Source organism: Ascaphus truei, chromosome 2 (assembly GCF_040206685.1).
Source record: "Ascaphus truei isolate aAscTru1 chromosome 2, aAscTru1.hap1, whole genome shotgun sequence".
Taxonomy (NCBI): Eukaryota; Metazoa; Chordata; class Amphibia; order Anura; family Ascaphidae; genus Ascaphus; species Ascaphus truei.
The window spans coordinates 467,064,707-467,079,084 of NC_134484.1; the positions used below are offsets into that span (position 1 = coordinate 467,064,707).

Consider the following 14,378-nt stretch of genomic DNA (forward strand, 5'->3'; position numbering starts at 1 on the left):
CTGGGATCTCTCTCTCCTTCTTGTCTGGCCTGGCAGCCAGTGCGCCCGTCTGTACTGAACGGGCTGGGGTTCCCTAGCACAGACATTTCTTCCTGCACCCTTTCATTGCTAATGATTTGGAGGAGCGCCATGCCAAATTAATGCTACGTGCACAAGTATTTGTAACTTTTTTCAAGAATATACAAAATCAGCCCTTAGTATTACTGTGCTTGTTGACACAAAAGTGTTGGGCTGCATGAGAGCCCGGCTGTGTTATTAATGCGCACTGCGTTGTATGTGGGTAGAGCTGAGCATTAGGCTTGGTCCTCGCATTAGGCTTTGGCTGCACGCGCCGCCAGCCTCGCAGACGCGCATGCAGCGGGGCCGTAGCCTTAGAGAGCTGGCTGAAGTGAGGTCTGGCATGTTTCAGGGACCACTGCTACGGTTTGGGTCTCTGGGAGCACAGCTGGTCCTGGCCCCACCGCTAGTTATCAGTGGGGCCACAGCACCTCATCATTTACTTAGAACGCGTCCGCACATTGCTCAGCTCTACCTGGCAGCAGAGAGAGGATCTCGTGGGAGTCTGGGTTATATGCAAATAGAAAAATCAGGTGGTTAATGTTCCTAGGTGCGCGCCAGCCTCAATTCCACACGTGGCAGTGGGAGGGCCGGTCTTACGGCTGGAGGGGTGGGAGCTTTACAACACGTGGCAGTGGGAGGGCCGATCTTACGGCTGGAGGGGTGGGAGCTTTACAACACGTGGCAGTGGGAGGGCCGATCTTACGGCTGGAGGGGTGGGAGCTTTACAACACGTGGCAGTGGGAGGGCCGATCTTACGGCTGGAGGGGTGGGAGCTTTACAACACGTGGCAGTGGGAGGGCCGATCTTACGGCTGGAGGGGTGGGAGCTTTACAACACGTGGCAGTGGGAGGGCCGATCTTACGGCTGGAGGGGTGGGAGCTTTACAACACGTGTCCTTTATTTCCGTTCCTAACTCGCACACCATTTAAAAAAAAAAACAACGTTTTTTTTAATGCTTCCACAAGAATCTCTGCGTAGCGCTTGTGAAATGAGTAGGAAAAGGGCCGCTGTAATAACGCCGAGTTGGATAAATGTCATTTCTACCATATTTCTTTATTTAAAGCTGAATTGCCTATTGTAATTTAGATATAAAATAATTTGCTTAGGTTCTGTCACCTTTTTGCATAGAAAACGCACGTCTGCGTGTGCTGTAGATGTAACCCCTCTTTGGTGGCTCTCGGATGTCTGATTTGCTGCGGTGGGGGCCTGACTCCAGATAGATAACAAAGGGCCACGCGTGGCCTGCGGTCAGGCGGCGGGAGGACAATGCAGGCACGGTATACGGATGGTACAACGGGTTTACTGTACCCCTAATAACCTGGCCAACCTGCGACCCTCCGCATATACAATAAAATACAGTTACCATAAAGCCGCGCACATATAAGTCTGCGTCCGTGGTGCGTTAGTCACCCAATCCTGGGTATGTTGGCTTGTGATGGTGACGGGGCACCGCGGGAGCTCTTTGTGCACTAACTGTTGCAGGCCTGAACTTCGCTAAGGATGCTTCGGTACCACTGCTTTGTAGCCGTTGAGTAACGCCTCCAACAGATCTCAAACTCTTGATCACACCCTCCCCTTCCTCTCCCTCTTTCCCCAACCCTCCCAACTCCCCTCCTCCCTTCTCTTCCCCCCCCCTCCCTAATGCCCTCCCCCCCTTCCTCCTCCCCCTCCTCCCCCTCCCATTACTCCCCCTTCTTCCCCTGTATGGATTAACGAGGTATTTTGTCACATAATTTGTGTAATGAGTATGCAGTTAAATACTATGGGGGTCATGCACTAAGCAGTGATAAGTGGGTTTTCTGGGTGCTATGCACAAAGCAGTGAAAAGTGCTTTTAAGTGAGATAACTGCCTTTATAGCGTGATACTGCCTGTTGTGAGATTCACAAAGCAGTGATAACAGTGCCGTATCGTGCTATAATGGCTACTTAAAAGCACTTATCACTGCTTTGTGAATCTCACAGCAGGCTGTATCACGCTATAATGGCATTTATCTCACTTAAAAGCACTTATCACTGCTTAGTGCATGACCCCCTATATGTTGGACCGCTGTACTTTACCCTAAGAGGATTCTGGGTAAGAAGAAAGACGGTTTGTTTGAGACTTGGCCAGTATGAGCCAGCACAGGATGGGTTAATGTTGCAAGAGGCAGGATGGAAGAGCGAATTCAGCTGTTCATTATCTTTACTAACGACCTTGCCAGAGACTGAGAAACACATAATGCAGTACAGATACTCAACCCATAGATCCCACACACGGTCCAGGAAAAAAAAAACCCATTATGTATGAGAAATGAAAGCAGAAACGGTTACAGAAGATAAGGGGCATTGGTGAGCTGTGTGTGTCCGTGTCCGTGTCCGTGTGTGAGAATGTGACTGTCATTGTGCCACTGCTTTTCTGTGTAGCCCTTGGCTACTAAAATCCTTTGCCCTAGGTGCTGTGTTTATTATCATCTAGCAGTTCTAGGGTTAAGTCTCTTGCACACGGGCCTCCATGTGAGATGGCTAACCAGAGAGACACGAAGTAGCCAGGTGCAAGAGCCTGGCAGTTGAAGTCACATGTAAGGGGGGGTGGGCTGACTAGGCCTGTGATGGGGTGGGAGGATGAAACTGGCTACTTGACTCGTACCGGCGCTGTGCTCATAAGAAACTGTTTCTACTACGAACAGCCGCACTATGTGCCGATGTTTGTAGCTCTATGATGAAACCTGAATCCATTCAATAAAGGGGCATTCCGTAACCAAAAACCTTTAGTCTCTTTAAGGCAGCAGGTGTATTTTTAAAGTTTATAGTATGTACGGCCCGAAGGATATTTTTCTTATATAGTGCTTCAGGTTACAGAGGGTACACATTCCCTTCCCATACTGCTCTCTTCCTGATGCCTGGAGAAAGCACCATGCTGGTGGATTTATCCACGGCCCTGCAGGGATTCAGGATTGTGCCACGCTCTGGCAGTGTCTGTCTGACATTTGGTGCGGTGATATAATACGTATTGTTCCATCTCCCTTATTAGAAATGTGCTTTTATTTTACTGTCCAGCAAGTGTGTTCCTATACCAGCACTACGAGCCCAAGCGCTGTTCTGTTCATATACCCAAAAATCAGTGTTATCTCAGGCTGGCCCTTTCAGCATGGCAGCCTTCTCCACCATGTACCATATATTCCTAAAGGGAAGCGCACACACCCCTCCCCCCTGTGCTGTGTTACCTGGGTGGCTTACAGGAGGCCTGATCCTCCGCCGCTGAGAGCCTGGGGTGATCACAATTGTTGGTACACAGCGCCTCCACCCGAGATCCTAATGTAGTAGGATTACCCTTCACAGGACCCAATAGTCAGTAAACACACACCGCGTATATAGCAACAAATTTACTAACATGTAACAGACAACACTATAACCATAAGGCCATACCCACGTAGTACCTCCACAGTGTAAGCCCACCACCTCGTCCACTCCCCACTGAGGTTCCCCCACAGTCATGAGGGTCCCCATGGCACCTAACCATCCGGTGTCCAGAAGACAGGCCCACCCCAAAGTGTGTGAATAGTAGCGCTACTCCTTGGTATGGCTGTTGGTGCACGCAGATGCGATACCTTCCTTGTCTCGGGCCAGTCCAGGCCAAACTGTAGCGTGGATCTGTCAGCCAGCGGAGTGATCCCACGACATGATCCCGCTGCTCCTTCCACGAATTTGTCCGACTCTAAGGGAGCTCCCGTTGGAGTGTGTCCCTTTAGGTGACCTCATGGTCTGGTTCCAGACCACAGGCCGCTGCTATCAATGATATAGCAGCACTACCAGCAAACTAAAGGGAGTGCCCTTAATGGAAAGGGCCTTCCCTACACATGCACTGGTACCTACTGTGAGTCGGGGATTAGCTGGGGCCTACTGGGGAAAGCTGGCCTAGTCCCAGGGCACCTGGGACCCTACCTCTCTCCTCTGCATCCTGCTCCCGACTGGCGTGGTCCCAGATTCGCGTCAAACCTCACGGCTCCCTTTCCGTGGCTCAGGGAGTTCTATTGACTGAACCTGCCCATGTGATGATGCAGCCCCGAGGCGAATGGGACGTGTAGTCCCTAGGTATCCTCTACGGAGCCTATGTAATGGCCGCTACTCACGCCCGTACTGCACATGCACATGTTCTACTGCGCCTGCGCAACATTCAAGATGGCGGCACTCTGGACCAGCATCCCGATCGCCACTCAGCTCCCACCCCAGCGCTCCCTGCACCTGGGCGTCTGCAACCGTTCCCCCACCCCCAGGGCATAAAGGTAAGGGGGACCTGGCTACATATATCTGTAGAAAGTAGTAATATTCAGCATAAATACAAAAGAGCACAGTCCATTTTAAAAATGGGGGAAAATATATTCAGGGGGTCTGCGTATGGCTATGATCCCATATATAAAACATTGAAGAGGTTTGTTCCCCCTAGTAGCAAGTATTTTATTGAAGTCGTCAGCAAATGTATTCTGGACACAACTCTGTATGTGGCATAATTGCAGCTGTTATCTCTGGGAGGTGAATCTGCTCCAACTTGCACAGAGTTTATAAAACAAGTAAATTATTGTCAATTGTTGACAGGGCCTCCAAGGGATGTTAATACATCTGTCAAAATCAAAACTGCAGCAGTATAGGTGATGTGTGTATATAAACAGATACTCCGTTACAGTCAGCTTCATTGACTAATCCCCAGACCGCTAGAGGGACCTGTAACACATTGCATTTTCATAGGAAATTTGGGATAAATAATGGTATTTTAGGGATCAATAGCAATAACCATCATGAATTCTCCAAGACATTTCTTATAACTCCCCTCTGAGACTTTCTCTTGCTGCAATTTTTTCTGTGAACTGCCAATGGGACTTGAGGGACATGGCAAAGATATTAGCAACCACCTATGAAGTGGATACATCCAGTTGAGATCCCAATGTTCGGACCACCAAGCCATACAACATTCTCGGCCATTATTGTGCTACATTACCCGGCTTATTTATTGCAACTCTTAGGATGAGTGCTCATTTGCATCTCGTTACCCAGATGTGCTGGCAGCAGTGGAAGCATTGTATGGCTTGGGATAGGCAGGTTTGTGGACTGGTCTGCAGCATGCGCTTAGCATTGCTTTATAGTGGAGTGTTTGTCACGGTTGTGTACCAGGTTAAGAAGAAATACCATTTCCCTATAGAAAAGAACAAATAATTTGTCCAGCTTTGCTCGTTCTGATCTGTGCCCTAACAATAAGGACAATTCTGCAGTGCCCGACGTACGCTTCACCCCCACTACGGCACTTCATATGGGGGGGAGGGGGGAGAGGGGAGGCGTACAGGAGCAGGCCTGGGAACCCAATAGTGTGCACTCGCCTATAAATTACCATTACCCTAGTGCACGACATTTATCCATTTGGAAGAGCGGGTGGAGCTCGTGTTCTATATCAAACACAAATAGTGATATAGGTTTTAACCAATAATATGCAAATAAATGTAACGTTTTACTACTGTCGTGTGTAAAGTGAATTTCTGAGGCGCTTTACTGATTATGCTCTTAATTTCTCATGTCACTTTATTCACAGCATTGCACCCACTAAATTATCACCAACATTATTTGTTTGCATATTTGCACCACAGAAGAAAGGGGTCTGATTATGGGAAGGCCTTAATTGATCAACTCCCATTGTTTCCCTTTTTTCTGTATATTATTAGGCTCAAGTTTATTCTGAACACATTTGTAAACATGGTAACCTAAAATACAGGTTATCTTTTCTTATTCTGGTCTTTCCTACTGTAAATGGTTCTTAGACAGGGAGGTGGTGTGAATAAATTATACTAGATTAGGATGGTGTCAAACAAGATTGCCTCCCATTTAAAAAAAAGTCTCCTTTCCATCAAAACATGATCTTAAATGACTGTTAAATATTAGATGTATTTTTATAACCTCATTTAGCCCTTTAGACATTACTTTAATTTCTTATGACTAGCAGTAAAAATATATTTTATCATTGTTGGTTTAAAAAAAAAAAAAAAAAAATCTTATTTAGCCAAAATCACTGCATCCCCAGGATAACTGTAGCATTAATAACAGTCTGATCTATTAACCTGCCACCCAGTAACATAGTAGGTATTTTGTGTCCAGTTCTTTGGAATTATCTAGAAGTTCAAAGGCCTACATTGGAAAAGCCATTAAACATCTTAGACGTGAAAGATTAAAATGTGTGGCAGGATGTTACATGGCTGACTGCCTTAGTCCCAATAAGTGTAACACCATTTCAAGTCCCAAATCCAATAAGCAAAAATCAGAATGCATCAGCGGTCAACATCTAGAAGCTTTTATTTCAACCTTTTACAATATAGAAATTCACTACGTCGAAAAAGGAAATATTGCTATGAAGACGCGAGTCTCGTTACAGTCCAAAGAAAACAAAACAGAAGGCAGAAACCGTAAGGAAACCCTCACCAGGGCTTCTGTGTCAGCAGCATCTGAAACATTCAACATCCCTCCCACCCCAACGCTCAGGACTCGTCACATCCAAACAGGACTTCACATTCCCCAGGTTTAAAACTGCATCCTGTCATTAAACTCCACTGCACCTACCTCTACTATTAATCTATACACCTCAATGTGAGCAGGACATCAAAAGGGGTTTAAGCAACCTACCAGAGGGAGCATCACAGTCCTCCTTCAGTACCAACTACTAGTAACAGATCCAAAAGGGTCCGGTTTTCAGCCACTGCGGAGAACTGGGTGGGAATCTCCAGAAGAGGAAACTTTCACTTCCTACAGGATTGCTACAGTAACCCCATCGCTGGCAGGGACGGCAATGCATTGTAAGGTTTTGCTGGCCTCTGGCGGGACAGGAATAAAAGGACAAGTCTGATAAAGGTGCAGCCCCACATGGGACCAGAGGGAATTAATGGCACGGGTCAGCTACGTTTAAAAGGGTTAGAAAACAAAAACGAGTAGTATGAAGGTTGGAACAAATTTACTCTTTTCCAGTATTTTACGGCAGGGGTGCTCAGTCCTCAAGCCACACCCCAACAGGTCAGATTTTCAGGATATTCCAGCTTCAGCACAGGTAGCTGTCTTTAACGGAGCCTCTGAACCACCTGTGCTGGAGCTGGGATATCCTGAAAACCTGACTTGTTGGGGCGGTGGGGGTGGTTGAGGATTGGAGTTGAGGCCCCTCCCACCCCCCCTGTATTAAAGTAATTATTTCCAGGTAATTACATTTAGGGACAACCGTTTATGGCCATAGTAACCCATAAGGCACTATATAGAGATAAAGGCCATATGATAAGGGACATTGCAAATATAACGCGAGTCATCCCCACCTAAAACTTTAGGTTACAAAAACCAGGCCAATGTTTCCAGAATAGTTTAACAATACTGGTCTATTTGGGCAGGACCTCAATGGCCTCAATTCAGTCTGGTCATACATGGGACTGCGCTGTTATGTATAAAAAAAAAATAATGATGTGAAAGTGGTGAAATATAAAAGGTATTTTAGAAGACACAACAGAGGGAACTTCCTGCTTCCGGCATATTAAGGTGCAGTGCTTTGCACTCCGCAAAACCCATTCTCCAAACGCAAATGACAGACTCCCTTCAGGTTTTCTTACTCCTATAGTGCAACCACAGAGCAAAGTAATAACCACCGTCCTATACTAACAGGGCCCCTCACCCTTCCATCTCTGTAGGATTCTAGTTTAGACACGCAGCCAGGCGTGTGGTAGAACTGGGAGAGGTGGCTCCACTGGGAGTTCTGTTCCTTATGCATCAAAGCATTTTCATGTGAGGAGTAATGTGGCACTTCAATAACGGTCCCTGTAGACACATTTGTCAATTGTATTAAATAGAATAGAGGATTGCAAAGCACTAGAAAAAGTGCTCTTCACTTTGCTAAAAGGAAGGTGTATATTGCATGTACGTACCTCATCTATAGTCTATAAAAAAAAAAAACAAGGCACTGGGAAGGGGGGGGGGGGGGGACCCACATGCAAAATTATGTAGAGCACAATCCGGTATATGGGGTGGTGTGCGTCATGCATTGCAGGGGTTACCTTAACGGTATGATTGAGACCATTATTCTTGAACAGGTTTTAGGATCTTTGTGGTTGGTTCTAGGACATGTTTGTGGACTGAAGAGATACAAACTACAGCAGTATCCCATGTTACATGAAATGTTTTTATTGATGCACATGCACAAAATTGGCATATGAAACGGTCTGATGCAATTAGAACAGCCATTTGCCAGGAAAGTAACGTATCTGGTGGTTTCCATTTTCGCAAAAAGTATTCAGGCGCTTTTAGTGCCAGAGGACATGAGCATAAAAGTGTCCCCAGCAGTTCAGAAGAGTAATAAGCCTAAGGTAGTTGAATGGTTAAAAAGGTGCAATACAGTTTTGGTTTTATTACTATTAATGAACAGGGGCACTGCCCATCTAGGTTTCCACCATCATTTAAGAGAAATTAATTCTGCCAAGAAGCACCACCATTGAAAAGCTTCAGCACTTGGAAAAACAAATCTACAGTACACCTCTGGTCATTACTAGATGAACCTCTTACGTGGTCACAGCTCAGGAAACTTCTCTGTACTAAGTGGTGTGCACCTTGAACCAAGAGATACTAGCAACAAAACTGCAATGCAATCCTATCTGACAGCAAAGTGGTTAGTAGGCAAAGTCCCTTTAAGAGACCCTAAACAACACACAGATCACCAACTTTCCTGGCCAAAGTGAAATAGCATAAATCTAGCACATACAAGATGTCTCACTAATTGTATAATCAATACGTTGAGCCTGTGGGAACTAAAGTGCAAAACCCCATCATTGTATCATCATTTCCCCAAGCTCGAGCAGTCTCTGTATGTCAACCTGACCGCCTATACTTCATCTAACATTCCCGTCTTCCAAGATACAATACCACAAGGGAATCCAAACTGTTGGGAGTGCCTTCGTACCATGAAACAAAGGAATGGTTTAAGTCCATTTAATACTGATGTAATAGGTCTTATTTCCAAATTGTACTTTAGTCAGGTCAGTCAGCAAAGGGACTGAAAGTTTATAGGATATAAAAGGGCTGTGAGCTATACTGAATATTTGGCAGGTACATGCAGGTGAATGGAACATTCTTAGGGAAGACAAAAAATAAAACCACCACATTCAATGGACACAAACCGGACAAGGTGAAGATGTGACATTGGTGGCTGTAGATTTAGAATATTCGTATACATTAAATTACTATTAACTTGTTGAACTGCCAGTCACTATCCGCTTTGCTGCCAGAGGCCTGCAATGCCCGACTGTTTGACCAATTTACTGGCAACGGGACATGGATCCCAATTACTCTGCAGGATGTTCTGGTAGCAAAAGGCGTGGCAGTACCGCACATGCCTGTGTACTTATATACACATCTGTGGATGCTTGTTCAGTGATTTCAAAATGGAACCTTGGGAGCGGAGGCTACTCAAAGGCTCTTTACACAGGAGGCTGTAGGGGTACGGCCATGGTAATTACTTTGCATGCTGCGCCTATTGGCAACAAGGATTTGGCAGTTTTGTCATGCCGGGGTTCTGGAGTATGATGGGAACTGGGGAAGAGAACATTTCCCAATGAAGAGAATGTGAAAACCAGCTTTCATTTTATTTAAATTCTACTTTATATAGAATGATGGTTATATTTAGCAAGAATTTGCATAATTACATTTAAATGAATAAGATGATCGTGCACGGGCTATTAAATGAGCAGTAATGTTGATCTGATTCGTGGGTTTTCGCACGATTAATTTACTCTCTACATTAACCGCACCAGCTAGACGAGACAATAAGGTTTACTCATGAAGCACGCAAAAGCACTGCTGCTGCCAGCAGCCTTGTGGACAGTAAGCACTATTGGAGCACTATCAATAATAGGGCGAGTTCTTGGCAATCCATGATGAGATTATTCTCACTGGAACGATCAGCCACTGCATCATTACCAAAATGGCAGCAGCTTTGCCCCAAGGCAAGGTCACTGAAATGACCGGGTTACCGCATGCTGTAATTTTCTGATTTAACTCCCAAAGTCCCATCAAAATCTTATTTGAACATTAAATAAGGCATTCTGGGTTTAGGTGCCTACGAGTAAACGTAACCCTGAGAGACCATGTTTCCCATCCCAGGTTGAGATTACCTGATGGGAACCAGACCGTGTTTAATTCACGTGTAACACCGAGTAACAATGTTGGTCTAGTGTTCTGAGATTTTGCTCATGTTACCCGCCCTTCTACATCTCTCCATTAATTCCTTTCCACGTGATGGGAATATGATACCAACAGTAGTATTGTTGTGCCATGTTACAATATTACAGCAACAATCAGGGAAGTGTCACCTGGGAGAAAAAATAAATAAAGGTAGGGATGCAAGCAAAGCCCTTTACTGACTGGGAGACTACTGAATGCTGAAACATCGGTGAGATGGCTGGGTGGGCAGACAAGGTGAGTGCAAAAGGATTTGACATTTTTTGTTTAACATACAACAGCCCATTTTTTGTGTGCAAATCTGCATGTTTATATGAATAATTTTAGAGGAGTAAATATTTCGAGACTATCAGACCACTTAAATGCAAACTTGTTACATTTTAATGTCATTTTATTAGAAATCATGCAAACTTTAATATATATAAAAAATACAAGTGCAATAAGAATTGTGTGTGTAGATACAGATACTGGGATATCATGTAGAGGCCAGATTCCCAAAGAGAAACACTTCGTAATAACAGGACTTGGGCCCTCCCCTCATTACCCGTTCGCCGGCTCCTGCTTCCCGCGTTATGCAGAACCTGATCTGGACCCAGATTTCTCTGCCGAGCCCGAATTCTTACTCTGAAATTTCACTCTAGATTTTGTTTCTCAAGTCCCGAGAACAATTTATTTACATATCATTCCTTTAGTGTCTGTCACGGCACATAAAACGTTAGCTCAAACCACAATAGTACAAAAAAAAACAACCACATTTATTTTTATTTTATCATCAAACCTTCAAAAATGGATTACTTTTTCTTAAATGTCATGTTTCAAGTCTTACTTATCCGATCCCAGGGTAGAAAATTTGCATTTATACAATATCCCTCTTGCCCTGGCTCTCTCCTATGTCAGGGCAGGATGTACAATATCCTGCCAAAACCCTTCCAAAGCATCACCCCATCATTTCTGAGGGACTCTGTCTCTTACATCGGAGTTAAATCACATCCGCAGACCCACAAATCTGATACCTTAAGGCTGGAGTGACTGTCTCCGCTGCCTGCAACTCTTTAACCAAGTAGCCTCCATTGTTTCGTCCATGTGTACACGGCCTTTCCAGTTATGAAAAGGAACCGCCGTGTCACAGGAAATATTTATTTGCCGGACAAAGCCATTTGCTGCATATGCAACTGCAAACGCTCAGACACTGGAATTAACCTGTCTGCTACATTACTACAACTTAGAACATGGCTTTATCAAAGGAGATGGAATTACAAAAAAAGTTGCAAGCAAATAGAGATCTTCATTCCAGTCCAAGACAAGAACACATTCCAAAACTACATGCTTAGGACTTTCACTTTTTTAACATGGCTCTACCCAATTAAATTAATCCGCTCTTTAACAAAAAAAACTAAACAAAACAGTCACGAATGCCTGATATGTTGATAAGCAGCTAGCACTGCAGAAGCAGGTAAAGCTCAGTCATGGACTAAGGGAAGGGGAGAAGAGATGAGGAACTTTAGTATACATGGTAGGCACAGAAATTCACTTACCCACACTACCACAACAAAGTACAGTTCTGGAAGTCTACAGGCAAGATGGCCTACGTTGTGTGCGCGTGTCATATATACTTGACTTTTATAATTATTAATATTAAATAATAACACTAGGACCGCAAGTTGCAATGGGGATGGCATCAGAGAGAAACAAAGAAAGAACAAGACAATATAATGTCAGCTTATTAACCGGGGGTCTGGCTTCATGGTGGAGGAATACATGCTGAAAAAGGGGATTGTTTTTATTCTTCCAATCTAATCTCCCCGAAAATGTTAATACTTAATTTTAATGCTCCTTCCAGCATCAGATCCTTTGCATGCACCCAATAAAATTGTTTTTTTTGTATTTTTAAGATGGGTTTCCAATAGATCGCTAAAGGATATTAAGATTTGGGTTTACACGGAGGGCAATGTAGGCCAGAAATGGGCGGCTATGGTGTTTCTTGTAAAAACGCATCATGCTTTACTGAATATTCTTCCATAACCCACGTGGTAGGAAGGCGGTGTGTGTTAACCGTCCATCCCTTAAGCCAGACCCCAGGTTAAGAAGGCTGAACTTGGCTAGCTCTTACAAAGTGCAGATAATGTTATAGATGGGAGTCACAAGCCTTGCTGGGGGAAAGCAGCAAATAGGCCCTCTAGTGAGGACCTCATGGAAGCAGCAGGTAGCTTTAGCGGCGGTGAGCAGGCGTCACGGGGCGTCGGCCCTCGCTGTTTGATGTGCTATGCCACACTGGATGGGGACCAAGGGGAGGCAAGTGCTGCCAGGAAGGCTGGGGGGTACGGTGATCAGCGACATCTTCTCCGTGGTCTTTCGATCTCTGATGGCCTCACGGAATGTCACCTTGGGGAGGCTTCAATCTGCAGTAAAACAGTGTAGCAATTTTGGAGGTGGGTGGAGAACAGGTGGAAGGGAGAGATGATGGGGGTTGTATGTGGAGGAGACCGGACAATGGGGGAAATGGAAGACGACACCACAAAGTCATCGTTAGATGCCTGGAAAATAAAAGCATTTTTTTTTACGATTCTTATAATTACAAATGTACATTTTTTTTCATAGGAATATTGCCTTCAACGTACAATTAAGTTTGCGGTACAGGGCCCTCAAGGCCAGCATCAAATGAATACAAATATCAAGGAACAGTCACACAATCTGTTTCCAGTGCTTCTATACTGTTGACTTCCTTACCAATATGCATGGTAGCTTTAACCGTTGGATAGCTCATTTTCCATGGGAATACTATTTTTCTAGGGGGTGATGGAACTGGAGGAGGGAGCTCTCCAATTTCAGTTTCATGCATCCCGGGTCGGATTGCACCACGTGACCGCTCCAAGATCCATCATGTGACACGGAAGTTCAGGGGGCGGGGGTCTGTTGGCACTCTGGTGCCGCTGGACCCTTGGCACTGCCGAAGTTTAGCGTTTGTAATTAGTATATAGATATGTCAATGTGGCACAGAATGATGGAATTATGTTTCCAATTCAGTTCATATTTAATTTAAATATATATATTTTTTGCATTTGGACTGAAATTTCTGTCATATGTGAGAAAATATTAAACCGTGGATAGATTTATAATCTACAGGTTCTGCTGGGGAAAAAACATTTGTAATAATGCAGTTTAAATGATTATTTCTGGGTTATGATTCCCTTCAGGGAGGACACCCCCACACCCCCACACCCGCATCCTTACTCGTCTCTGGTATGAGAGGGCTGAAGTATCGCTGGCTTTCCCTTTCATCGCCCTCCTGCGTGGGGGCCGCCTCCCCAACTCCATTCTCCCGCGTTTCCTCACTTGTGCATTCAGGGGGTGTAACTAGGTCACAGTTCTGGGGAGCAGTGGGGACCTGGTCACCCTGGGTCTCACTCTTATCTTCCTGTAACAAGGAACAAAGCGAAGAAAATGGCAAATCGGGAGTCAATCCAACACATCACTGACCCAAAACGCTGGCACCCACAGTATCACATGTTAAATACATGTTTGCTGCCCCCCCCCCCCCAAAAAAAAACCTGTTTAGAACTGGCTTTTAGAAGAGTAGCCTGTCCCCTAGGGTGGAATAGCTCAGATAAGGAACCCATTACATTGTTGCAAGTTATATGCATGAAAATAAATACAGAAGTGCTGAAGGAAAGGTGCCTCCATTAACCTGGTAACCACGTTTAGTTTACGCCCCCAAGATGGACCTTCCTCACATTGGTAGGAAGTGGGAGGGGAAGAGGACAGGATTATTCTGCAGGTTAATGTGAGGCAACTAAAGGGGCGTTTGCTAAATAGCACTAGTGGTTAAAGCAGCAGTTCAAGCAATATCCTACATGTGGCTTGTTTTGCTAAAATCAGTTGTATTCTCTGAGAAAAAACATGTAGCATTTAAAAATAAATGTTAGACATTTTTAATGTTTCTAATGTAGGAAGCATTTCCAAAGTGACAGCCCCTTCCCCTTCGGACAGGCTCTGGCTCTTGAGCTCCGCCCTCTCTCTAGCAGTGCACCAATTGTATACAGTAACTGTCCAGTTACATAATATTGCTGAACTACATTGCCCACAATGCTGTGCAAGAACTG

General features: G+C 44.9%; 1 protein-coding gene across 22 annotated transcripts in view; it reads right to left on the bottom strand.

Moving 5' to 3' along the window:
- Positions 1-6,354: 6,354 nt before the first annotated feature.
- Positions 6,355-14,378, bottom strand: part of MAP4 (microtubule associated protein 4) — a 191,370-nt gene continuing 183,346 nt past the window's right edge. For 21 of the 22 annotated variants that reach the window (XM_075588174.1, XM_075588182.1, XM_075588177.1 and 18 more), the window contains 2 exons: positions 13,510-13,693; positions 6,355-12,812 (listed from right to left, as the gene is read on the bottom strand). In XM_075588174.1, coding sequence (XP_075444289.1) covers positions 12,805-12,812; positions 13,510-13,693 — 192 coding nt within the window. In that variant the 3' untranslated portion in view covers positions 6,355-12,804. The remainder of the gene's footprint in view (positions 12,813-13,509; positions 13,694-14,378) is intronic. The other variant, XM_075588167.1, reaches the window with a different exon arrangement.